General features: G+C 59.7%; 2 protein-coding genes across 2 annotated transcripts; both read left to right on the top strand.

Annotated features, from left to right (window-relative positions):
- Window positions 1-5134: 5134 nt before the first annotated feature.
- Window positions 5135-14604, top strand: BPI (bactericidal permeability increasing protein). The gene is made up of 15 exons (XM_042801136.1): window positions 5135-5266; window positions 6199-6313; window positions 6825-6953; window positions 7667-7822; window positions 8284-8347; window positions 10303-10366; window positions 10813-10904; window positions 11069-11245; window positions 11482-11541; window positions 11666-11833; window positions 12245-12312; window positions 12565-12607; window positions 12963-13026; window positions 13555-13631; window positions 14333-14604. Exons 1-15 carry the CDS (start codon window positions 5152-5154, stop codon window positions 14384-14386), a joined length of 1446 nt encoding a protein of 481 aa, XP_042657070.1. The 5' UTR covers window positions 5135-5151; the 3' UTR covers window positions 14387-14604.
- A 247-nt stretch (window positions 14605-14851) lies between these two features.
- Window positions 14852-22436, top strand: CDK5RAP1 (CDK5 regulatory subunit associated protein 1). The gene is made up of 13 exons (XM_042801135.1): window positions 14852-15029; window positions 16060-16163; window positions 16604-16638; window positions 17371-17471; window positions 17619-17829; window positions 18651-18771; window positions 19063-19293; window positions 19544-19641; window positions 19755-19810; window positions 19927-20057; window positions 20887-21036; window positions 21449-21589; window positions 21737-22436. Exons 1-13 carry the CDS (start codon window positions 14873-14875, stop codon window positions 21815-21817), a joined length of 1617 nt encoding a protein of 538 aa, XP_042657069.1. The 5' UTR covers window positions 14852-14872; the 3' UTR covers window positions 21818-22436.
- The last annotated feature ends 2505 nt before the right edge of the window (window positions 22437-24941 follow it).

Raw genomic sequence — 24941 nt, 5'->3', positions numbered from 1 at the left:
TTAGCAACCAGAAGCCGCACAAAAAGAAGCGGCATCACAAAGCCACCGATTTGGGGTATCCTGCTGCAAACCCCCCCGCTGCCCCCGGCCCAGGTTCAGGTGTCGTGTTGGTGGGCATGGGCTGGGGGACAGGACCAGGGACGGCCACAGCGTGGGCCACAAGCTGCCGGGGCGGTCTCGGTAACGAGCATTTGTCCTGGGATTAGAGAGCGGCCAAAGGACACGCTGTGAAAACAAGCCGAGACAGGAGGAGGTACAGCTGGGCTGCTGGCTCGTTCGGAGGGGGGACGGCGCCAGGGAGGGCTTTGCGTTTGCTTCCCCTTTCCTTGGGGGCTCGCGAGAGCCCTTTTGTCGCCGGTACAGGTCACGAGTGCTGCAAGGGCTCAGGCACCAGCGGCCGTGGCGGGGGGGGCAGAGGCCCGCCCGTGGGGAGCGGGGCTGGAGCACCCAGCTGCAGCCCACCGCAGGGCTCCAGACCCGCAGGCACTGCCACAGCTCCCGGCAGCGCTGGCCCTCGCCTCAAAACCAGCCCAAGCCGCTGCCCAGGATCCCGAATGCAAACTGGGGCCAGCTGGGCCAGCTCCTCCCTTCCCAGCCAGCAGCCAATTGCTCCTTTAATTGCGTTAGTTCACATACTCTGCTTCAGCCTTTTTATAGTTTCCCTGAGCGTGAGGGAGTATGAGCTCATGCTCTGAGCTTCTTTAATTGTGTGGTTACCTCCGAAATGAGCCCAAGAGCTCGCCTTGGCTCATGCACCAGCTGACAGGCACCAGGGCTGGGCGAGGAGGCTGTGGGCAGGGAGGAAGGCAGCGCGGCTGACCCGGGCTGACGGGGTGGGATCTCTCTGCGGCGCTGGCACTGGCGAGCAGGAGGGGAAGGCTGCGACACCGAGCCCAGAGGGACCCCAACCACCCCAGCCCTGGGGAGAGCCCGAGGGCAGCAGCTCCCTGCATGGGCCCTGGGGTGCCCTTATCAGCCGTGCTCAGCGGGGCCACCCTGCAGCTGCACCCAGCGTGGCTGGACCCCAGCAGCACCCCAAAGCACGTCCCTGTGCCCTCCTGCTGCCCTGAGACAGCAAGGCTTGGAGGTGCGAGTTGGGGTGCTGGGGACCAAGCCTGCCCAGCAAAAGGCAGAGCTCCCTCTGCCCCTGCCACCCCAGGGCCCCTGACCCATGAGCTCACCCTCCTCTCTTGCCCCTTTTCTCCATGTCCTGTTTGTCCCGAGCAGCTGCTGGGACAGGCTGCATGTGGCCTCCCGCCCTGCCCCTCCGCCGGCACAGAGCCACCATTCAGATCCCAACAGGCTCTGCCCGAGGTCACCATTCCTGCATTTTTATTTTTACTTTTCTGCAAAATCATCCCCCTCGGCTCTCTGCATCCCCTTTTGTCTCCCCCGAGGCTCCCAGACCTTGTGTCACGAGCTGGCGTGCTGGGAGAGGAGCCCGCCTGTCTGGGGCGATGGCAGCCCTCAGCGGGCAGAGAAGACGCGCTGGCTGCAGGGCTGGTCCCGGGGGGATGCCGGGGACGTCACCGGGATGTTGGGGTGGAGGGAGGGCGAGGGATCGTGAGCCTGGCATCGGGGCTGGTCTCTGGGGCTCCTGCTGGGAGCCTCGTTGCTGCTGGCTGTGTCCTTGCACCCGGGGTGCTCGACGTGCCCCGCTGCGCTCCCGCTCCACCAGCTCTTGGGTCCCCGCGTGTTTCCGTCTGCCTGTTTTTGATGCAGCAGTCGGGGCTGGCGTCAGCAGTGACCCCGCGCTGGCGGAGAGCCCTCCCGGCTCCAGGAACCGCCGGGGCCGGGTCACGCCGATCCTGCAGCTGGGAAAACAACAGCGGAGGAGCCCCTGCGTGTCCCCCGGCTGTATTGTTAGATGCTGCTGGATCAAAGGTTGTCAGGGACTTGCAGGTGGCGGTGGGCAGTGCCAGGCTGGCAGCGGCCCCGCACACATGGGAGCTCCCCTGCATCTCGATGCCGACAGTGTTTCGCTGAGCTCTGGGCGAAGTCCCCGCGGGTGCAGGGACAGGCATGGTGGCCCCAGGTCCTGGTCAGAGCCTGGTTCTGCTGGTGGCAGTGAACTTGTCCTGGCTCAAATGGATAGGGGGAGGTTTTATTTCTGGTTGTGGACTTCTCTTTTCCAACTTCCCTCCAAAACCAGCCAGGTTGCTCTCGCTTTCCTTGCCCCGGGTTTTCCCCTGCCTTTCCCCAGCAGTGTTTGCCAGCCCCCAGCTCTGCCCCGCAGCTGCTGTGGAAGCTGGAAGCGGCAGCAGCGATGCCTCCGGCAGCGGCACGTGCTGCCCAGGCCCTGGGGAATTCCCGGGGCGGCTGCGGCACCACAAGAAGCGGCTGCGGACGGATTTCCTTGCAGAAGGCAAACGTGCCTGGGTGTCCTCGCTCGCAGCCCAAGGAGCAGTAACGCCTGCCGCGCTGCCCTGCCTCTGCCAGAGGCCATCCCAGGGACAGCTGGGGTGCAGCCAGCCCTCGCTCGGGGCTCACCCGGGAAGGGGCTCGGGGTGGCAGCGAGCCCAGCAGTCCCAAGCTGGCGGCTGCTCTGGATGGAGCAGAGCCACAGCCCAACCGCCGAGGTCCCCCCGGGGAGCCCCAGCACGCGCTTGCAGGGTGGTTTGGGCCATTGCGTCACGCAGGAGGTGCGGAAAGAGCTGTGGGCAGGATCGGGAACTGCCCGCACATGCTGAGAAGCGTGTGGGGCCAGAGGAGGCCCTGACCTGGGGAGCGGGGGGTGGCCTGGGGACAGCAGCGGGGGGGGTTGTCCTGACCCACAGCCCTGGGCGGGGGACAGCCGGCAGCACGGGAGAGGCCCTCCTGCAGCTCCCTGCTCTCCTGGCCTCTTGCTCCCGTCTGACCATGGCCCTTTCCCACCTGTACAGCCCAGCAAACCCCAGCCCAGCTCCAGGCGCCCCAGGGGGACCAGTCCCTTCCCCAGCAGAGCAGCCCCCGTGCTCCCGGGACTGGAGGAGCCGCCTGTCAGGCAAAGCCTTTTCTGCTTGGAAGGGTCAGGTAGGGCAGAGCAGGATTTCACGCCCAACTCCCTGCTGTCATCCCTTGCTGAAAGCACTGCCGGGACCAGCTCGCGTATCGAGCGTTAGATGTGGTTTCAGCTGTTTCTTGCCAAACACGGGAGTGTTTGGTCAGGTTCATGCTGTTTGAAGGGGTTTTTCAGTTCAACTTGAAAATTTGCTCAAACCCAGAAGGAAGACTTTCTGGTTTTGCTTCCTCTCTCTGCTGCTCCCTGTGAAATTTCATTTCTCCTCATGGAAGAGGTTCTGGTTCCTCAATGCTCATCCTGAATGTCTTAAATACTGTTTCGAAACAGCTCTGCTGAGATGTGGTGTCATGGACAGGAGGGGTTGCCTAGCTTCTCCTCCACACTGAGCAAGACCCAGCAAAGTGCTGACAGCAGGCAGCAGCAAGGTCATGGCACTGTGGAGGCTGGAAGTTGGGGATTTGGCCTTTTAACATTCCCCTCTGCTTTTGGCTTCTTTCTGGGCAAAATGAGCTCCTGGCTCCCGGGGATGGATCCAGGGCTGGCACTGATGGGAGGATCGCAGTCTGTGGATGCTGTCTGGGTGTCCGTGGGACATGGCTCTTCCCCGGGCGGTTTGTCCCTCTCTGGCAGGCACCCTCAGCACCAGACCTGCCGGGTTGCTGTGTCCTTGTTTTCCTGCCCTGGAGCCGAGAGGGCTGCGGTGCCAATCCCCAAAGCCATAGCCACGCATGCAGGTCTGGTGGGTGTTTGTCTGTGTTTGCCACACAGCCTGGAAGTGCCCCCGGATGAAACTCGGGGAGAGGAAGGCAGAGTGGAGCCGAGAGCCCCGATCCGCCACGTGCCAGGTTCCTCCAGCACAGACACCCCGGGCCCCCCTCACCCCGGGCTCCGGGGGCCGCAGTGCCCTGAGCACAGCCATGCCGGCGGCCGTGCTTGAGCAATAGCTGCGTTTCACAAGCGCTTGGTTCAGGGATGTTGCCTCTGGCAACCAGGACTTCCCTGGATCCTGCATGAGATCTGCCTGCATCAGCTCCTGCGGGTTTCCTGTGCCCGGTCCTGCGGCTTCCCCAGTGGGAAATGAAAGTAAATCATTTCTTCTTCCCTCACCTCCATCCTGCAGCCAGCCCCGCTCTCCCTGCTGGGGTGCCCCCCGCTCACCCCTGCCTGCCTGCACCCAGCTCCCGCACCCACCTCAGCCATGGTGAGCCCAAGGCTGTGACGTGTCAGGGCCCCAGAAGTTTTGTCTTTGAGGCTTGTTCCCAGTGCGCTGGTTGTGTCCCCCCTGCACAGCTGCTCTGTGATGGAGCCAGGGGCTGGAAGCATGGGGTACCCCACTAATTTAGTTGCCCCCTGAACCCTGCTGCAGCCACCCTGCCTGGGCAGGAGCCCCTTCGCCCACGATGCTGGGTGTGGGGGTGCTCCAGGGTCTGCTTGCATGGGGTGAGAAAGCATAATGTGCTTTCTTTAGCCCTTGCTGTGACCCAAGGCTGCTCTGCTTACAACCTGTCTGTGTCGCAATAGTGTCAGCTAACACCCAGGAGCGCGGCGCTGACCCGAGCCCCGTGGGATGGGGTGGGGGGCAGCGGGGCTGGCAGAGGGCTCGGGGGCAGCTGGGCTGTTCCCAGATTTTGCTGGGCACAGGGAAAGCATGCCGGGAGAACACGCAGCAGGAACACGCAGGGAGAACACGCAGGGAGGGCATGCAGGGGAGCATGCAGTGAGAACACGTGGGGAGAGCAGAGCCCCAGCGAAGGCAGCCGGCGGAGCCCAGCCCGTGCCCGCAGCAGCTCTGCTTTGCTCAGGCCCCGCTGCTGCCTCGAGCCAGGACCGTTCGCACCCGATGGGGCGCTGGAAACCGAGCTCTTGGCTCCAGGCTGGGGCTGCTCGCCCTTGCCCGGCTGCGAGGAGAGGCCCTGGCTGTGCCGCCAGGTGCCAGTGCGCCGTGCCATGCCACTGTGACAGTGCCACTGGTGCAGGGGAGCAGGGTGCTGGCCCAGCAGGAAGCTTTGGGGCTCCTGGGGACGCGCTGCAAGGGCTGTGGCAGTGGCTCCACACACCTCCCTCACCCACGGTTCCTGTTTTGGCACAGATATAAAGGCGGTGTGGGCCGGGAGAGCCCGGCAGCAGCACGGCACTGTGGAGCCGCCAGGATGGGAGCGCAGAGCCTGGCTGTGGCTTGGGGGGTTCTGGCTTTGTGCCTGGCCCTGGCTGGGGCCACCAACCCCGGCTTTGTGGTGAGGATCACCCAGGCGGGCTTGGACTATGGTGGGTTCGGCTTCTGATTTCTCTCCTTGCAGATGTGCTGGTGGCTGAGGCGCGGAGCCGGGCGCCCGCTGGGAGAGCGCAGGGTCCTGGGGCAGGGTGGGGGGATCCTTGGCCACGGGTGCTGAATGCACTGTCTCCTGGGGCTTCCCACTGATGCACCCATCTGCCCCCCCTGCCATGGAGCCCCTGCAGAAGGTCAGGGCCCTGCGGGGGTCTCGGGGGGCTGCACCCAGGCGGTGTCGGGGGAGGTGCAGGGCTGGCAGGGCAGGGGGTCCCGTTCTCATGGCACGTGTGCGGGCAGCCGAGCCGGGAGCCCCAGAGCTGTGAACTGGGGGGGGAGAGGAGGTGGGGAGCTGCAGGGGGGGTGGTGACGGAGATGGATGGGCCCCGTGCTGGTTTTATTGAGGCAGGCAGAGCCCCGGCTCCAGCGGAGCGCTGTTATGGATTGAAATACACTCGGTGAGAAACAGCTCATTTACCCGGCAGCTCTGCCAGCCGTGCGGGAGAGGAGGACGTGACTCCCCTTCCCAGACGGGTGCAGGAATGCGGCACCCGCTCACGCCGCGCTGCTCCCTGGGCCGTGGGCTCCATCCGGCGTTGCCCGACGGTGCTGGGCATGGAGCAGCGCAGTGCCCGGGACCCCCCCCGCACACCTCGCACCGTGCCCAGCCCCGAGAGCCAGGGCTGGGACCCCTCCCCACGTTCTGTGCCTGGCCACCACCTCCCCTGGGGCAGACGTCAGGCAGCCTGGCTGTCAGGCAGCCTTGCCCGTGTGCCTGCAGGGCAGATTAGCTTTAAAGATAGCTGGGGAGGTGGAAAGCAGCCAGGGCATCGCCTGAATGTTTCCTTTAACCCTTCCGCTGTGTGCCCGGTCCCGCTCCCAGCTCCCGCGGGAGGTGTGCGGCGGTGACGCTCTCCCTCTGCCCCTGCAGCCCATCAGCAGGGGATCGTGGTCCTGGAGAAGGAGCTGGCCCAGCTGAAGCTGCCGGACATCTCGGGTGACTTTCGCATCCGGCACGTGGGGAAGGTGAACTATGAGCTCTCCAGGTGAGCCCTGCCAGCACCCCAGAGCAGCTCACCCCAACCCACATGAGGGGCAGGAGGGGTGGGGGACGGACAGGGAGCCCCTGGAGCAGTGAGGACCGTCCTGGCCCCTCCACAGCTCCCTGAGATGTTGGCCCTGTCCTCAGTGCAGGCAGAGACGCTCCTGCTTCGCCCCCCTGCTCAAAGGGGAAGAAGGGAACAGGGGTGTTGGCACTCGGGGTGCGGGCGGATTTTGCGCAATCGAAGCCCAGGTGGTGGAGGTGGCCTTGCAGAGATCCCAGCTCCTCGCTGCCCTGTTGTGCCTCTCTGCTCCCACCGTGCAGGTTTTCGTGGGGTTTTGAGCTGCTGGCTGGGTGGCTGCAGGGACCCTGTTTTGCTCTGCACATCTCTGCCAGGCATCGCTTTGTTGTGGCAGGATGGGAGCTGGGGATGCTGCCAGCGCGGTGGCCCAGCCGTGTGCCTAGGAGCAAGGCACCCCTGTAATGTGACTTTTCTCTTATTTATTGATTTTTAGATTGGACCTTCGCAGTTTCCACTTGCCGTACTCACGAATCTCCCTGGTCCCCAACGTGGGCCTGCAGGTCTCCATCTCCAACGCCTTCGCCGAGGTGGATGGGAACTGGCGGGTGAAGCTCTACTTCATGTGTGTGCCCAGCTCCCCTCCTCCTGCTCGGGCACTTTGCTCTGCGTCTCCCTCTCTGGGTCTGGGCAGGTTTTTTCTCCTCTCCCTCGTGTCTGGGCAGCTGTTGCTTTGTTCTCTGCAGATGCCCTGACTTGTCTTTCCCGCAGCCAGGCTGCAGCCGCTGTATCCCGATGCACATTTGGGAGCCCCTCGCCCCGGGGGAGCCCACCCAGGTCTCCCTCCATGCTGGGAGCCCTTGGAGCTGGCCAGGCAGTGGTTGGGGAAACAATGTGAAAGCCATCTCCCCTCTTGTGGCACCTGGTCCCTCCTACTTGCTTGCACTGGGGGGCACTTTCCTGAGCACCCGCAGGGACAGACCTGAGCTGGGAGCGGGGGTGGGCAGAGGTCGCTGCCACTCGTGCAGCCACCGAGATGGATGAAACAGGGTGGGAGGCAAGAGCAAGGTGGAGGATGGAGGAGCTGTGCATCAGCTCTCCTGCCTCTCCTCCATCTCCCCTACTTGCTCTTGAGCCTCTCTAGTTAAAGGTTACCTCTCCTAGTTTATGTTCCAGGGAAATTTGGCTTCCTTGAGTTTAGAAACTTTCCTGGTCTCCTCTGGGCGCTCAATACAGAGAGAGCCTGAGCTAGACAGATCCATCCCAAAGCTCATTTGGGGTCCCTTCACCAGGACTCGCCATTGAAAAACGTCCCCTTCTCACCTCCTCTCCCTGCAGCCGGGACCACGGCTCGTTTGACCTGCAGGTGGAGAATGTCTATATCAAAATCAACCTGCAGCTGGGCAGAGACACCTCTGGGAAACCCACCATCGACACCTCTGCCTGCAGCACCCACATCTCCAAAGTCCGGGTACACTTTTCGGGCAAGTTTGGGTACGTAACTTCACTCTGAGGCCCAAAAGCGCTGCGTGTTAGCCTGTCTGCCATGGGACCGTGGCCTCCAGGCCCTGGTGCAGGGTGCAAGATGTTGGTGTATCTGCAGTCCCTTGTGCGCTGCCTGCGCTGGCACAGCACGAGTCAGCTGGCTCTGGACCCTTGTGATGTAATTCCCATCCAGATGTGCAACTGAATGAGCTTAAATCTGGCCTGAATCCATCCTGCTGTGGCTGCACATTTAAGGGGGGATTTAAGGCAGTCACTAGACTTGTGTGCATGTGGTTTACAAGCAGGTCGGTTTGCAAATGTAAACCCTGAGGCAAAGCCAGGTGCCAAATTGGTACGGGAATGACCTTCCCCAGTGTCCCTCATCTCTAGTGTCTCCTTTTCCTGGGCAAATACTTCAGCAGCAGCCTCTGAGCTAGAAAAGGCAGCCTCTCCTCTGTTTTTCTCTGCAGATGGCTTTACAACCTCTTCCATAACGCTATTGAGCCCGTATTCCGGAAGATCTTGGAGAGCAAGGTACGTGAGCAAAGGAGGGCAGAGCTCTGGGGTTTTCTGGGGGTTTTCTTGAGCTCTGGGGTTTTCTTTAGCCCTCGCTTGTAGCCGATGTGCTAGAAGGATCAGGGCACACGGAGGGGTTTAACTGAGCCAGAGCGCATGGACGTGTTGCTGATTTGGTGAAAACCAGGTGCATGGGCATCACTACCTGCAGCCTCTGTAGCATTGTGTGGCTCAGGCTGAATTTGAAACCTGCAGCCTTTGCCAAAGTCCAGCGTAATTGGTTCCTAATTAACAAAGACTTTTCCTTCCATGTGGTCAATTAATTAGATCTTATGCCTTGGCCAAACTCGCTGTAACAGAGCAAATGTGATCAGAACTGTCCTTTAAGTGGCTGCACTCCTGCACGCTTTGGAGAGCACTGGGGGAGAAAATCTCATTTCTGGTTTTCAGACACTTGCTGTCTGGTTTTAGCGGGGTGGATCAGGGAGGCACCAGTACCGGCCGCCCAGTACAAAAGCCAACATGCAGGAGACCTGCAACGAGACATGGAAACAAGCTGTTAGCAATAATTACTACAAGGCTAACTGGCACGAGTTACAGCCTCCCTGGATGTGAACCCTGCTCGGGAAGGAGGCAGTTGGAGAACAGGCAAATCCCGGTCCCGCAGCAGGTCCCATCCTGCCCGGGCACTATTCCTGGTGCCAGGCTGTGGCTTTCCCGAGGCCCCCGGGAGCTGCGGCAGCAGATGGGCTGGCAGCAGGAGTGAAGCTGGGGCTCCTGTTGCTTTGCCTCCTGGAAGGAGAGCAGCGCTGGGACTCCAAGGGGACCTCTGCTGCCCTCAATGCCCCCTCCGAGCCCGCTCTGACCCATTTTTCAGCATCTTTCTCCATGCGTGAGGCAGGGCGAGGGTCGAGGGGCAGGAGGGTGTACTGCACCGGGACCCCGGGGCACAACCCGGTCCCGACCCAGCCCCGGCAGCCCGTGTTTGCCTCCTGCTCTCTCTGCACACGCTTGGGCAGTCCTCGTGCCCCCAGTGCCAGGGGCACCCGGTCACTGGGATCAGGGCTGCGTTTGCCTGTCCACAGCCCCGTCCTCCCAGTCAGGGACGGGGCATTTCCAGCACAGACAGATGAATATTGGCTGGGCACAGGGAAGAGCAGCAACCCTCTGTGGATAAGGCCATGCCCAGGGCTCTGTCCCTCCTCCTCCTCCCCGGCGCGGCCCAGCCAGCGGCTGCGTTGCTGTCAGCGTGGTCGCGGCTCTCCGGAGCTCTGTGCCCTGCTGCGGGCTGCGTGCCCGCTCAGCCAGACGGCCTGATCCTGCCTGGTGGTTTCCGTGCCGTTATGGGCAAAGCACTGGAGGAGAGCTCTGCGGCTTCGCTGAGCCGGCTGCAGGACCGTGCCCTGCAGTACGTTTCCTGGCTAGTGTTACGCCTGCAATTAAATCCCCCAGTAACGTCGAGGCTTTGCCTGTGGATGACAGCGGCAGACGGATTTTCTATTCTGTCCTGGCAGCAGGGAGCTGCAGGAACTCAGGATAGCTCTGCCTTGTCTGTGCAGTTCATGCTCCTGCCCCTGCGGGGTGCATTAACTCTTTCATTTGCTCTGCTTCAGCCAAGTCTTGGCTGCTCAGCACCATTCATTCCAGCACGGGCTGTAGGAATAGTCTGAGGGCACATGTGAGATTCCTTCTAAGGGCCTTGATGCAGCTGAACTACACGTGGGAGCCTTGCTGCGAGCAGGTGTTTGCAGGTATAAACCTCGCTTGCGTCTTGCACGCGTAACTGATGTGCTGTCTGATGAGTCGAGACAAACGTCACTGTGCTCTTTTATTTAAACAGGCTTTTGCAAAGGGTAAAACTGGCACTGGGCAGCAAAGCCGGGTGTGCGGCGGCGGCTTTGACCCGGGGGGTGTGAACAGGCCCCCTTGGCAGAGCTGCCTTTGCTCAGCTTCGCTGCCGTTCTTGCCCGCAGGTCTGTGAGAGCGTGGTCACGTCTGTGCACAGCGAGCTCCAGCCTTACCTCCGGACCCTGCCAGGTACCGGCCGGGGGCTGCGCGGGGTTTTAGGAGCCGTTCTTCCTCACATTTCCCAGCTGCGAGGACAATGTTGTACCTGGTGCCTGCTCCCCCTTTCCCTGTATTTCTGCGCCCACTTTGGGAGCTGGGGAACACAGCGTCAGCAGAACCGTGTCACTGTGCACCCTGTCCAGCCCAGAGACGGCTCATCGGCACGCAGCCTCCGCGGGCCGGGCCCCGGCGCTGGTGGGGGCATGGGCTGCCTTAGCCAGGGCACCCAGACCCTTCCTTGGGTCCAGGAGTCAGTCTGCATGCCTGAGAAACACTCAGGAGGGAAACGGGAGGTTTTTTGCTTCTCAACAGAAGCTGGTACTGAGCCCAGGGCACGGCACTGCCTGGATGTCGGCAATCTGCTCCCGGCTTTCCCGTGCCACCTCCCTCTCGCTCATCTGCCTCCTGTTTTACAGTCACAGCCAGGATAGATGCCAAGGCTGGGATCGATTACTCCTTGGTGGCACCCCCGACTACTACCGCCCAGTCCCTGGACGCAAACCTGAAGGTGAGAGACTGCCCTGGGAAACCTTGATTTGCCTGACGCCGTCGGCACAGGCGGGTGAGGAACCAGGTTTTGGTCCCTCCTGCGAACGCTGTTTGCCAGCCCGTGTCAGCGGGGGAGTCCCACCACCCTCTGCTCCCCTGCTTCCCCTCTCTCCCTCCTCCCAGGGCGAATTCTTCTCCCTGCTCCACCGCTCCGCCGTCCCCTTCCCTCCGCTGGCGCTGGCCTTGCCCCGAGATCACGACCGCATGGTTTACTTCGGGGCCTCCAGCTACTTCTTCAACACAGCCAGCCTCGCCTACCACGCAGCCGGGGCACTGGTCTTCGAAATCACGGACTCCATGGTGAGCAGCGCAGCGGGACGGGGCTGCCCCCCACACCTCTGGGCAGCGGGGTGCATTTGCAGAGGATGTCAGGTCACAACCTGTGCCCTTGGAGGACTCTCCCCGCGATGCCCGGAGGCTGAGCGCTGGGGGCCGTGGGGCTGTTGGGCACGGCAGAGCGTGGGGCCGGGCGGGCTGAGCTCGCCGTGGGCTCGGCCATGCCGCATCGCCCCAGCGTGACTGTTCTCCCCCCGCAGATCCCCCAGGGCATCGGCTTCCACTTGAACACCTCCACCTTCTCGGCCTTCATTCCCCAGGCGAGTGGCCCAGCCCTGCCTCCCTGGAGCTGCCGCCGCGCCCAGGCTTCGCTCCGTGCAAGGTGCAGTCCCCCAGGAAGGGGGGTTGTGCTGCTGTCCCTACCCTCTCCCTGCTCCTCTGCAGCTGGAGGAGATGTACCCGGACATGCTGATGAAGCTCAGGCTGACCACGCACTCTGCCCCGTTCCTGGACATCGGACCAGGGGGGCTCTCACTCAAGCCTGTCGTGGATGTCCAGGCTTACGCCATCCTTCCCAGCTCCAGCCTGGCTCCACTCTTCCTCCTCAGCCTGGTGAGTTCGGGCACAGCCTGCGGCAGTGACGGTGGCCCTGGCTGGGCAGCTCTGGCTGCAGCCACAGCTCAAGCTGACGCGCTGCGTTAGTGAGCTCCCCCCCGCATCCCAGCGGGGCAAAGATGGGATCTGGAGCTGTGCACCATCCTGCTGCTGCGTTCCACAGTGCTGAGCCATCGCCGCCGAGCTCCTGCCAGGGAGGTGCCGGACGCTGGCTGAAACCAGCCCAGTCCTGGTGTAGTGGGGTGTCCCCAACAGAAAAATCCCCGAGCTGGCAAATGCCATGTTTAATGCTGCGTGCAGACATGCTGCGGTCCCGCCGCCCTTCGGCCGGTCGGAGCCGTTCTCCCGGGTGTCTGGTGTGGGGTGAGGTGGGGTGAGCACTGCCGGAGCTCTGCGCTCTCTCCCCAGACAGGCAACGTGTCCGCCGTCATCGACGTGAAATCCGGCCACATCGTTGGGAGCCTGAAGGTGGGCAGGTACGGAGGGGGAGCGGCGCAGGGCTTCGCTCGCCCCGCGCCCCGAGCGCAGCGGGTGCCTGGGGGTGCTTCTGTTCGGGGCTCCCGTGACAGGGGTGAGGTGGGAAGGTCCCGGGGACATGGACCTGCTGCCGAGGGGATGAGCTGGGGCTGGAGGGAGAGGGATCTGCACAGCCATCAATGGGTGGCACCGGGGTGGGAACCGCTCCCTCCACTGGGACAGCCTCCACAGCACCGCTTGTCTCTGCGCAGGATGAAGCTCTCCCTGAAGCATTCGGATGTCGGCACTTTCCAGGTAAGCTATCCTTGACCGTGACCAGAGCCCGCAGCATGGAGGAGAGGGCTCATTCCCCCCTGCCCCTCAACATGGGACCTGGGGGTGCACCCAGGACCCCACAATGACCCTATAGATGCCTCCTGCCTCAGCCTGCAAGATTGGGAGAGGATGCAGAGCCAGATGCTGTTGCTTTGCTCACCCCTACACTTCCTACCCCACCAGCATGGCCAGACAAAGCCACTGGTCTCTGGTGAAGTGGGTGCCCATCCCAGCTCCCCATCTCTTTTTCTTTCCCTAATTATCCTCCAGTGCCTGGTCACTTGCTCTTTCACAGGCTAAAGCTCTTTTCCTTCCCCCTCTCTCCACTCCCCAGGTGCGAATGCTGCAGTCCATGATGAACGTCTTTGCTTCCAATATACTGCTCCCACGTCTTAATGGTGAGAACCTGCTGGGGGGAATGGGGGTGCTGGTGTAGTCACCAGCCAGGTCGCTGCATCCGAGCAGGCCCAGCTCACTAATTAATTCCCTGTTGCCAAGCCTGATCGGTGGGTAGAGCCTGCAGCAAGTGCAGGAGACGGCAGTAAAAGCGCCCGGCGGAGGCAGGCAGTGGCGTGCGGGAGCCTCTCGGCACTGTGACATGCATCCAGCAGTGAACACAATGGAAAAAATGAGCACGACGCACATCCTAATGCTTTCCAGACCCTCTCCCCCGCTCGCTGCTTCTCATGACTCCCCAGCAATCCGAGCCAGAGTGGGGCTGGCGGTTGCCGAGGGCCTGGGGGGTGGCACGGCAAAACTTGCAGCCCCCAGCCCTTCTGTGGAGCTTGGGAGGAATTTCCTCTGCCTACCCCGGGAGCTGTGGGGGCGAAGAAAGGGCCGGGGGGAGGAGGTGGCTGCCTGCTTTGCACGGCCCGTGCTCCCTCTTGCTCCCATCTCAATGAGGCCACATGTGTTGTCGTTTCCAGACAGGTTAGCTGAGGGTTTCCCTCTGCCGCTGCCGGACAGAATACAGCTCTCCAATATCCTCGTGAGGTTTCACCCGGTGAGTGAAGGGGAGCAGCCAGCCCTGGCTGGAGCCCGCCGTGCCCCCCGAGCCCCCCGCCTGCCCTCACGGCATGCAGAGCCTGTTCCCCGAGCCGTGCCGGGGGGCGGCGGGCGGGAGGGTGGGCTCAGCCGGGGTCCCAGCAGCACGGCTGCGAACCAGAGCCCCGCTTCTCCCGTCTGCACGGGGCGGGGGGGAGCTGGGCTCTGCGCCCCTGGGGCAGCACCGCGTCGTTCTCCAGTTCTTAAACCCGGGCCCTGAATTCCCCACGGCGCTTTTGATGGCGCCCGCGGCTCTGCAGCAGCGTGAGCCTCCCCCGGCCAGGACGCTGCGTACGAGCGTGGGGCCGTGGCCGCCGGACACGTCTACCCACGGCGGGACAGGCAGCGCCTGCCAGGCTGGGTGGAAGGAGCCCGGCCAAGCCCTGGGGAGCCAAGAAAGCCCCTGTTGTGGGAGGCCCTGGGGAAGCGCCGGAGGGGTGCCATGATGGGGATGCCGAATAGTTATTGCGAGACGTGGCTGGGAAATGTCTTTGGAGCCCTTACGGGGCTCGGAGGAGGCCCAGGGGCTGGCAGGACCACCCGTGCCCACCCATCCTCCCTCCCGGAGACAGGGCGGGTGCTGGCGTGCACGGCCACCTGCAACAGAAAGCGGCTGCCAGGGCCTGTCGCAGCCCCCGCGCTTTCTCTCTTTTCACCCAGAATTTCCTGCTGCTTGGAGCAGACGTCCACTATCAGCCCCGAGGGTGGAGATGAGGGCGACGAGAAGGGCCCTCGAGCACCGAAAACGTCCCCTTCGCCCCTTCCCTCGCCCCCGCTGCCGGAGCTGAGGAGCACCCACCGCGGCCGGGGGCAGAAGCGCCGGCGGGGGCTGAACCCCGCGTCCCCCCAACCCTCCCCTGGCCCCCTCCCCTCCCGCTTCCCGCTGTGCCGGGGGCGGTTGGCGACAATAAAGGCGGCGGGCGCTGGGGTCACTGTCACTGTCACTGTCCGAGCCTGCACGGCCCGCGGGGGGGGGGGGGTGGGCCGCGGGGTGCCTCACCCCGGGAACGCCCGTTTCGGTGATGTTTATGGCCGCGGAGCCCCGCGGACACACCGCGGCGGGGGGGCCGGTCCCGCTGCCCGGCGGAACCGCGGCGGGGCGGAACGCGGGGCCGAGGGGCCGCGGCGGCGGCGGGGCCGGCGCTGGCGGCGCACGGCGGGGCCGCCCCTTCTCCCCGCCCCGCCCCGCCCCGCCCCGCCATGCTGCGCTGGGGGCCGGCGCGGAGGGCGGCCGGGCTCCTCCGCCCGCCCGCCGCCGCCCCCCGCCCCGCCGCCCCCCCCCGAGCGCGATTCCTGAGGGGAACCGCGGCGGGGGAGCCGCGGCCGGCGCCGGGCTCGGCCCCCGGGACGGGGAGAGGTCCGTGGTGCCGCCGGCCCGGGGGGGGGTGGCCGTGCCCCGCCGCCGCAGCGGAGCTGTTGGGTGCTGTGGGGGGTCCCGGGGCGGGCGTTGGGTGCTGGAAGCAGCTCGCGGGGGTGTGGGGGTGTGTGTGTGTGGGTGTGTGTGTGTGTGGGGGGGGGTGTGTGGGGGGGTGTGTGTGTGTGGGGGGGTGTGTGTGTGTGGGGGTGTGTGTGGGTGTGTGGGTATGTGTGTGTGGGTGTGTGTGTGTGTGGGGGTGTGTGTGTGTGTGGGGGGGGTGTGTGTGTGGGGGGGGGGGGGTGTGGGGGTGTGTGTGGGGGTGTGTGTGTGGGGGTGTGTGTGTGGGTGTGTGGGGGTGTGTGTGGGGGTGTGTGTGGGGGTGTGTGTGGGGGAGTGTGTGTGTGGGGGTGTGTGGGGGTGTGGGGGGGTGTGTGTGGGGGTGTGGGTGTGGGGGTGTGGGTGTGGGGGTGTGGGTGTGTGGGTGGGGGTGTGTGTGGGGGTGTGGGGGGGTGTGTGTGGGTGGGTGGGTGGGTGTATGGGTGTGGGTGGGTGGGTGGGTGTGTGTGTGTGGGGGTGTGTGTGTGTGTGTGTGTGTCCCGCCACGCAGAGGGGCTGGGGGGCTGCCCTGGCACCTGCAGCCCCTGTCCCGCCGGCCCGGGCCCTGCAGAGCCCCCCGTGCCCCGGGGAGGGGGTGACGCGGCACCGGGCGTTACAGCTGGGTGACAGCGGGGCTCCTGCTGCGCTGCAGGCTGCGGCAGGCCCGTCGGGCTGGAGCGGCGTGCTCCGAGGCGCTCGCCTGTCCCAGAGTCCGCCTTTATTTTTCGGTTTACCGAGGCACTCGGCTGTCCCAGAGTCCGCCTTTATTTATCTTTGCTTTCTCCCTCTGCACGGGCTGCCCGTGCAAGCAGCTTTGGTGCTGCGCGCCCGGCTGGTGCTGGGCCTGAGGGCTCCCGCCTGCAGAGCCGGGCACAGAAGCAGGCGGGAGGTGGGAGCCGAGGCAGGCTTCTGCCTCACCCCCCCTTTGTTGCAGTGTACCTGGAGACGTACGGCTGCCAGATGAATGTCAACGACGCGGAGATCGCCTGGGCCATCCTGCAGAAGAACGGCTACGCGAGGACCAAGGAGCTGGATGAGGTGAGGCCCTGTGGCCGCCTGCGAGGGCAGCGCAGCGCTGCTGTGCCTCTGCGTCCCAGCTTTGGTCTGGAGCACAGTCCCGCAGGGTGCTGCGGGTTTTGCAGTCCAGGTTCTGTGGAGTAAAGGAAACCGCTTAAGAAGCGTGCTAGGAAGCTGTGGGTTGTCTTTTTTTTCGTTAAACTGCTGGGTTCTCTCTCAGCTGGAGGGGGATTGAACACAGCGGGATGCTCCTGACTCATCTCTGAGTTTACTTCTACCATTTAGTGGAAGACTCTGCTTGTCTCCTGTTAGTTTCTTGCACCTTTGTTTGCTGAAACCCACGGCCTACTTGGGCAGAACTTTTTCACTGAGTTAAGTGAGTTTTATAGTCTGCCTCTTCAGTTACCCGTGCAGGGCATGACTACTTACAAATTCTTCCTTTTTTGTTGTTTTCAATTTAGGCAGATGTGGTTCTCCTTGTCACCTGTTCTGTGAGGTAAGGAAACATCACTGCTGGTTTTGGACAGTTTTTAAGGAATTATCATTTGAAAACCAAGGCAATAAGCGTGTTGTGCGAGGAAAAGAGCATGCAGATGTGAAACTGGCTGTTTAGGTGAGGGCAGAGCTAGCTGGTGCTACGATGTTTAACGTTAATTGTGCCATGAATTGCTTTTCTACAGAGTGAGAAGTTCTTTGGTAGTGTAAGCTCTGTGTATATGCCATGGCAATTAAAGACCTGATTGGTGCAGGTCTTTAATGATTTTTATTTTTATTTAAATATTCTGTCCTCTCTTGAAGTGACTGTCTCTTTAGTACAGGGTATGTACTTCAGAAATTTGGGAAATACATTTAGGGGCAATTTGGGATATAAATAGGTAGGGAATTTTGCTTGTTTTTTCTAAATGCGGAAGATATTGAATGCTCATTGTCACTTGCAAGGTAGCTCATGTTGGCTGGCTAAGGCAGACCTTTTCGCAGCAAGAGCTTAGTCCCCGAGTTGTTTCTGCATGCAGATGCTCCCGAGCGAGCGAAACGGTAGTAGATAAGACAAAAGTCAGGACATAATCCACACACCACAAACGACACCCTCGTGTGCCATCAGACCCATCAGGTGGATGATTCCCCCGTCTTTGGTTGAATTCTCCTCTCAGGGCGCTTGGGCCGCTTCGGGTTGGGGGGCTGCTAAAGCACAACCCTCGGAATAACCACGGTTCTCCCGGCTTCCCAGGGAGAAGGCGGAGCAGGCCATCTGGAATCGCCTGCGGCACCTCAAGGCGCTGAAGGCCCGGCGGCAGCAGGCTCGCTTGCCCCTCCGCATCGGGATCCTCGGTACCCGGCGGGACCATCGTGCTGCGCTTCCTCCTCCCCGCTGGCGACACGAAGCCTTTTCTGGGGGGTGAAAGGAGCTGGGGGGGGTGCGGAGGTGTAGCGGGGGGTGGGCACGTGCTCACAAGGACTCTTCTCCTTCGGCGGCAGGATGCATGGCTGAGAGGCTTAAGGAGGAGATTCTGCACAGGGAGAAGCTAGTCGATGTTGTGGCAGGCCCTGATGCGTATCGCGACCTTCCCCGGCTGCTGGCCGTGGCAGAGTCTGGCCAGCAAGCTGCTAATGTCCTGCTGTCGCTAGATGAGACTTACGCAGACATTCTGCCTGTCCAGACAAGCGCAGGTGGCACGACAGCCTTTGTGTAAGTACCGTTTTTTCCTGTGCATGTCTCTGTGGTTCTGGTTTGGAAATACTGCTGTGCGGAGCAGACATGTCGGTGACAGCAGCTACCCAAGGGATGCAATGCCTGGTTGCACTTGCTCCCTGTGGCCCGGAGGCACGAGTCTACCAGACTGAGTGTTTGCTGCTGCTTCGCTGTCTGACAGAGCCCTGGAGAGACTGCCCCGTGCTCTGGCTGTCCGCGGGCTTCTCTTGCTCTCCTTTGGGAACGTTGATTGTCTAAGCCTGATGCTGCACCGAGTGATTTCTGTCCCACAGACATCTGTGCCTCTCTAGAGTCTGTGCCTCCCTCATCCCCTGCCTTCTGCTATGTCCTGCCCCAGGTTCTTCTATTTAATTCTTCTAATCCTCCATGCATTGTAACTTTTGTTGGTTTTGTTTCCATTTGTTTAGTTTTGATAATAAGATGCCCAAACACGAAATCAGCCTCTCCTTGGTGTGGCCATAGAGTACAGAAGGGCAGCATCATCCCCTGTAGGAACAGGGTGCAGAAGGATCTTTTATCACTGCCAGATCACAGTGCAAGGCTGTGCCTCGTTACTTGCTTTCCAGATTTCTTGGAAATGTGCATGAAAAACTAGGAGGTGTTAGCCAGGGGCAAGCAGAAGCCAGCCGTGGCTGGCACGGTGTGTAAGGGGAAGCTGCAGAGCTGTGCTCAGAGCTGGTGTGTGCTGCAGGCCAGGGTTGCTGGCTGAAGGCAGCAGTGCTGGGCCAGGCCAAAGCAGGGTGGGATCGACACGGACGATTCGATCAGTGCATGAGCTGTGCTTTCCCTCTCGGCAGATCCATCATGCGGGGCTGCGACAACATGTGCAGCTACTGCATCGTGCCCTTCACCCGCGGCCGTGAGAGGAGCCGCCCCATCGCGTCCATCCTGCAGGAAGTGAGGCTGCTCTCGGACCAGGTGGGGCAGAGCCTCCTTCCCACCCGTCCCAGTCCGCGGGTGGAAGGATGGTTCCCAGCAAAAGTGTTTTCAGTGACGCTTTTGGCGACGTTGCCTTTATCTGTGGAGGCGAGTTTAGCGTGGGGTTCCACCAGTGGCTTTTTGATTCCCCTTGTAAAACTCTGAGACAGGCAGGGAAGGGAGGGCTTCCCTTGCAGGCTCCTCCTTGAAGTAAAAGTAGATCCGTGGCTTCCCTTGCAGCTTAGCCATCCGGACTGGGTTATGGTCTTTGCTCTCTGGTTATCTTTGCAGGGGGTGAAAGAAGTGACCCTTTTGGGTCAGAACGTCAACAGCTTTCGAGACATGTCTGAGGTGCAGTTTCAGTCAGCTGCTGCCCCAGTCCTCAGTCGTGGCTTTAGCACAGTCTACAAAGCTAAACCGGGAGGCTTGCGCTTTGCACATCTTCTAGACCAGGTTTCTAGAATTGATCCCGAAATGAGGATCCGTTTCACCTCTCCACACCCCAAGGATTTTCCTGATGAGGCAAGTGTGAAAGAAAACGCCTGGACCTCTGCTTGCAGACAGCTCCGGACTGCTAGCTGTGGGCTGTGCTTCCTTCCCAAAGGGAACGCGGAGTCGCAGAACGGGAACAGCAGCTCCTGGGAGGGGGAATGTTTGTGCTAAAGCTGGCAGGGTTGCGGTTTGCTGGCTTTTACCTGGGGAAGGCGCTTCCCCTTGGCATCCTGGTAGAGTTGTGCTGCCGGTGACACTGTCTCCTGATTGCCCGTCGCAGGTGCTGCAGCTTATCCGGGAGCGACACAACATCTGCAAACAGCTGCACCTCCCGGCCCAGAGCGGAAGCACGCGGGTCCTGGAGGCCATGCGGCGCGGGTGGGCGATCACCGTGGGCAGACCCGTGCCCTGCCCTCTGATTTAGGGTGCTGGTTCCTCCCCACTGACGTCAGGGTTTTCTGATTAGCGAATCCGTGTGTTGCTAATTGCAGGTACACAAGAGAAGCATATTTAGAGCTCGTACACCATGTGCGTGAGTCCATTCCAGGTAGGGGCTCCCTTTAGCTCGGTCTGAGCTCAGCACGGCTGTATCCTTCTGTCCTTTCTTGAGTGAAGTGCTCCTCTCTTCCTTGAGGGAAGTGTAAAGCTGCGTCTCTGTTACAGGAGTGAGCTTAAGTAGCGACTTCATTGCCGGCTTCTGTGGAGAGACAGAGGAAGATCACCAGCAGACCGTGTCCTTGCTGCGGGAGGTCCGGTACAACATCGGCTTCCTGTTTGCCTACAGCATGAGACAGGTGAGTGCAGGACCTGGTGGAGAAGACTGTTATCTCTGGGCAGCTAGACTAACTCCCGAGTGCTGTTTCTCACAATAAGACACTAAAAAAAAAAAAAAAGTAAATATTGAAAATAATACCTAAAGACTTGTTATCTTGCTAGGTATTTTGCTGGCATGCAACCCCTCGAGGGTACGTGTTGCTGCCTTCATGGCAGAAGGGCTTCCAGCTCCCTTGCGTGTGTCAGGGTTGGTTACTGACTGGGTGCCCTGGTTCTGCAGGTGCTCCGCAGTGGTTGCGATGAAGCAGCCATGTCTGCAGAGACCTGGCTGCAGGTACGTTTTTCTGTGCTGATGAGAAATAGATGAGAGACTCTGTCAATCGAGTCTAGGGAGAACTGGTGAATTTTCACAAGGTATTTCCCATGGGAAGAGTGAGTAGTTGACAAGTCTCCTTTAGAATGCTTCCCGTAGTGTAAGGTGCTGCCAGGGAGACTGGGAAACATAAGGAAGCAAGGAATATGGATCACCTCTTAGCACGCGGGACTAGAAGTAGCAGAATTCATTGCTGGTCCACGCGGACAGGCAGGCAACAGATGCATCTCACATGGGAGATGCAGAACTTCTGCTTCACACAGCCACTGATACTCAGCGCCCTACATCAAACCTTCTGCCAAAAAGGCGGTGTGGGAAGAATGTGAGGAAATCAAGGGTGTTGCTTAGCACCTGAAAACACTTCTTGAGGCTGTAAATACAAAGTGAAGAGCTGCCAGGCTGGCTGGGGTCAGACGAGGCTCTGATCTCAGGCTCGGTGGTTATCGAGGAGCCACACTTGCTCTGTCTGTTTACAGAAAACCCGGGCCCATCACCGGCTGCAAGACGATGTGCCTGCAGACATAAAAAAGAGGCGGCTGGAGGAGCTCATTACTGTCTTTCGAGAGGAGGCTGCGAGGGCAAACGAGGCGATGGTGGGCCAGTCTCAGCTGGTGCTGGTGGAAGGGGTGAGTGTGCCTGGAACGGAGCTGTCCCCCTCCCCTCTTGCTGGGCGGGAGGCTTGTAGGCTGTACACAGCAATCGTCACCTCGGCCTTCCCTTCTCGCCTTCCCCACACAATCCTAGGACTCCCAAGACCGTGTCTTCCCACTTAAGCAGACAGCCTGATTTTTCCAGAGCACTGAGCTGAGCACAGGGGGATGAGATGGGCTAGAGACGTGTCTCTGGCCAAGCACTGAATTAGCACAGGCTTTGAAACGCTGGCTTTGGTGTGTGGGCATCAGCACAGCAGCTCTAGCTTAAGAGTGGAATGTGGATTTTAATACTGGCAATAGCGCTCAGTTAATTCCTGAGGCAATAAAGCCCAGCAGTGAATCAGAGCTGTTGCCATGCAGGTAATGTTTCCTGTCCTCCTTTCAGCCCAGCAAGCGCTCTGCCTCGGAGTTGTGTGGGAGGAATGACGGCAACATCAAGGTGATCTTCCCCGATGCCGAGGTGGCGGATGCTGCGGGCTGCGAGGCTCTGGCCAGAGCCCAGCCAGGGGACTATGTGCTGGTGAAGGTGACCTGTCTGCAAGACTTGTTTCCTTGGGCTCTCTTTCTTGCACAGTGCTGTTCTCTAGAGCAGCTGCTGCCAGGAGAGCCTAAAATTAGAACAGATCCTCCTCAGCCTTTCTGTTCCTGAGGGCTGTCGTGCTGTTTCTTTCAGGTAACCTCTGCCACCTCGCAGACCTTGAAGGGAGTTCTGCTCTGTCGTACCACCCTCTCCCGCTCTGCGGCTTCTCACTGAGGTGTCCCTGCTGCCCGTGGACAGAAGCAGCGTGTTTTCTCCAGGAAGAAACAAGGAGGTTTGGCCAGGTGGAGACAGCATAGAAACAGGGAGATATTTGTATAATAGAATATATATATGAAATAATAATAATAAAAAAAATACGTATTTCTGTTTGGCAACAACCTACCCCTCCTAGATCTGTGCAAGTTTGTAGGCTAAAGGGATGGAAGCTGCGTATGGACTTGCCAAACCCAGGTACCGTATGATCTCCTATTTTCACTGGCTCTCAGGCCCGGCCTGCCCTTGCGGTGCTGCCGGTCTGGCCTCCACGGCAGCCCGGCCTGAGAAATGGATGTCTGCAGAGCAGGGCATTCCTGCTAGCTCAGGTGAATTCAGGAGCTGCAAAAGCTGGTAGCGCCGACAAAATAGAGCTCCAGTAACTGCTGGAGAATGGCAGGAGTACTGCCAGAGGGGATGAAGAACTGAAAGAACAGGAGAAGATTGTGAAGAATTCCTTCCAAATCTTGGTAACTTCCCTGTCTGCAAAGTTCTTGGAAAGGGGGAGTAAGAACCTGGACTGTGCCTGTATGATGGAACGTGGCACTGAACTGTGGAATATAAAAGGGTGTTTACCATGCTCGAGTGATGCTTAATCGGTTGTGTCTGAGGCTGAGGGATGTTGCCCTTGTACTGGGGCTGTTCAGGTCTAGGTTAGAGAGGATTTCCCAGCCCCAGGCCTAAGGGCGTGCGTGATAAGGACTGGCTGCCAGCTGAGGGTTATCTCTGTTAAAGCTTTGGGTGCAGCTTTGTCCCCTTTGCACACTTGAGGAGAGAAGTGGTTGTACCAATTTAAATGGCCAGGAAGTTCTTTAAGCGCATCTTACAGTTGCTTGTTTTCGTCAGCCTGCAGCTAACCCTGGCTGCACTGTGCCATAGTCCAGCCTGGCCCTCTAGATCCAAACAAGTACCCGTGACCTGCTCTTGTAAGAAAACTCATGAGATGTGAGAAAGAATCGCCCCCTTTCATATAGATAATGATGTTATTCAAAGAAATCATTGTAAAAGACTATCCAGTGACAAATTCTGAAGGAACAGCTGATCAACTTAATAGATCAGTCATGACATGAATTTGCAGAATTTTTAAATAAACATGAAAGGATTTTGCTAGAAAGTCTTTTCTCAGCAATTTCTGGGATATAATTGTATCTCTTTGAAAACAGCATGGTTCTCTGAATATTCATTAGGGCTCAGTTTAAAAAACAAATGCATTTTGCTTATTATCTCAGAGCCGCTTCCCTTCCCTAGAAGGGGATCTGCACAAGCGCCTCTAGTCGCTCTCGGGTCCGAGGTGCCACCAACTCCACGGTGCCGTTCCAGTCCCCTCAGGGGAAAGTGTCCGGGGCCCAAATTCACAAACCGGGTCTCCGAGCTCCGCTGCCCGCTGGGCGAAAGCCTGTGACCAGCCTCAGGAAGAGGCAGCGAGGAGCCGCTTGGTCTGAAATACCAAAGGGAGCAGCAGGATGCATAAGCATCATCCCTCAAAAGTGACAGGCGCTGAAGCCAATGTGTGCTTGCTAATTAAAACAACAGGGAAAGTGGCCCAGTTCTAACTGCCCTGCAGCACCTTTTTCCTGTGCATCTTGCAAGTGTGCCCCAAGCCAGCACCCCCTGAACAGGGCTGGCACCCCCCTTTCACTCTTCCTTTTGACCTTCTCCCCCCAAGCTCCCGTTCCCAGGGAGGAAGGCAGGCTGCAGTGTGCCCTCCCAGCTCCAGCCGCCTTTAAGGCCAGCTGCTGGTGTTTTACAATCATTATTTTAAGAGCAGGAGACTAATGAGGAGGAGAGCTGGGTTTTACATTTTGATGAGAAGGTGATAACGCTCACTGCACGGGCTCCCCAAGGAGCCCTAGCACTTTCCATTTGCCTCGCCTCCTTAGTTTTTATAGGCCTCGGGAATGAAGGCTGAGGTTTTAAGGCAGCGAAGCATCCATTAGGAAGCGCTCACAGTGACCTTGGAGGCTGAGTTAGTCATTTGGCACTGCCTGGAAGCAGGAATGGGTTTTCTTCTCGGGGGCTAGAGGCGGGATGTGGCTTCTGTATCACTTGTGAGAAGATTTGCTCCCTGATTTCGGCGGGTGGGAAGGCTGTTTGTGTCTTGTGTTCATTCTGCCTCGTGCTGCTTGTACGTTTCTTTTCCCAGCCTGAGCAGGGATGAGAGTCCTGAATTCCACAGGGCTTTAACCCTCTCACGCTGATTTATACCTGTGCCTTCTGCAGCTGGGAGCTGAAGTGGTGGGGTATTCTGGCATACCTCGATGATGGAAGGGATTTGTTTTGCAGGAATTGCTGCTGTGAGAGCGCTGTGGCTCCAAACTGAAATGCTGGTTAATGTAACCATGCATTTATCTCTGCTCTGCAGAGAGACACGGATCCAGGAATCGGTACCCAGCCTTGGTAGGGACGTGACTGTCCGAGATTTGTTGCCAGCAAAGAGGCCTGCTAGGGTTTTTATCTAGAACACCGGGTTTAAAAGTCTTAATTTCAACCAATTTTGTAAGCGTCTTCGTAAGATACATTTTGTACCAAAGCTCAGTCCTCGCCTCCACTATCCCAAACGCTCGGAACAAGTTCTGTTGCGTTCCTGAGGAGCTGCAGGAGACAGCAGCCCTGTTCAGAGCTGGGCCCTAGTCTTGTTCTTTCAGAAAAGAGCTGCGGTCAGCCCCTGCCAGGCCCTGCTTGCTTCTGGGCACAGGAGGGAGACGTTCCTCAGAGGCAAAACACTACTGCTTGCATGCGGGGTGGTATTTTGTTTTAGGGATGACTCAGGAGTCTTCCTCAGGTCAGACTCACAACTCTAAATCCCTCCTCAGTGCGCAGCCCCAGTGCTGCTCTGTGCAGTCAGCCTTCCTGTATCCACTCACCGGGGGTGGAAACTGCTAGCAGTAACAACTCCAGACCAGAAGTTACCAGCCTCAGGAAGTGGGGGGAAAAAAAAAAAAAAAGGAAAAAAAAAAGGCAAAAAAAAGCAGCATGTTAGAGCAATGGGAGTATTTATTCATATGGCTTTGGGGTTATCTGCTTGTTCTTTCTGCTCTTTATATCTTTACGGTTCCAAGTTTATATTCCCAGTATTGGGCAGAGT

This window comes from Tyto alba, unplaced genomic scaffold (assembly GCF_018691265.1).
Source record: "Tyto alba isolate M040663 unplaced genomic scaffold, T.alba_DEE_v4.0 Super-Scaffold_33, whole genome shotgun sequence".
In the NCBI taxonomy this organism is placed as follows: domain Eukaryota; kingdom Metazoa; phylum Chordata; class Aves; order Strigiformes; family Tytonidae; genus Tyto; species Tyto alba.
The sequence above is the reverse complement of the archived record's forward strand: the minus strand, read 5'-3'. Positions and strand labels throughout refer to the sequence as shown.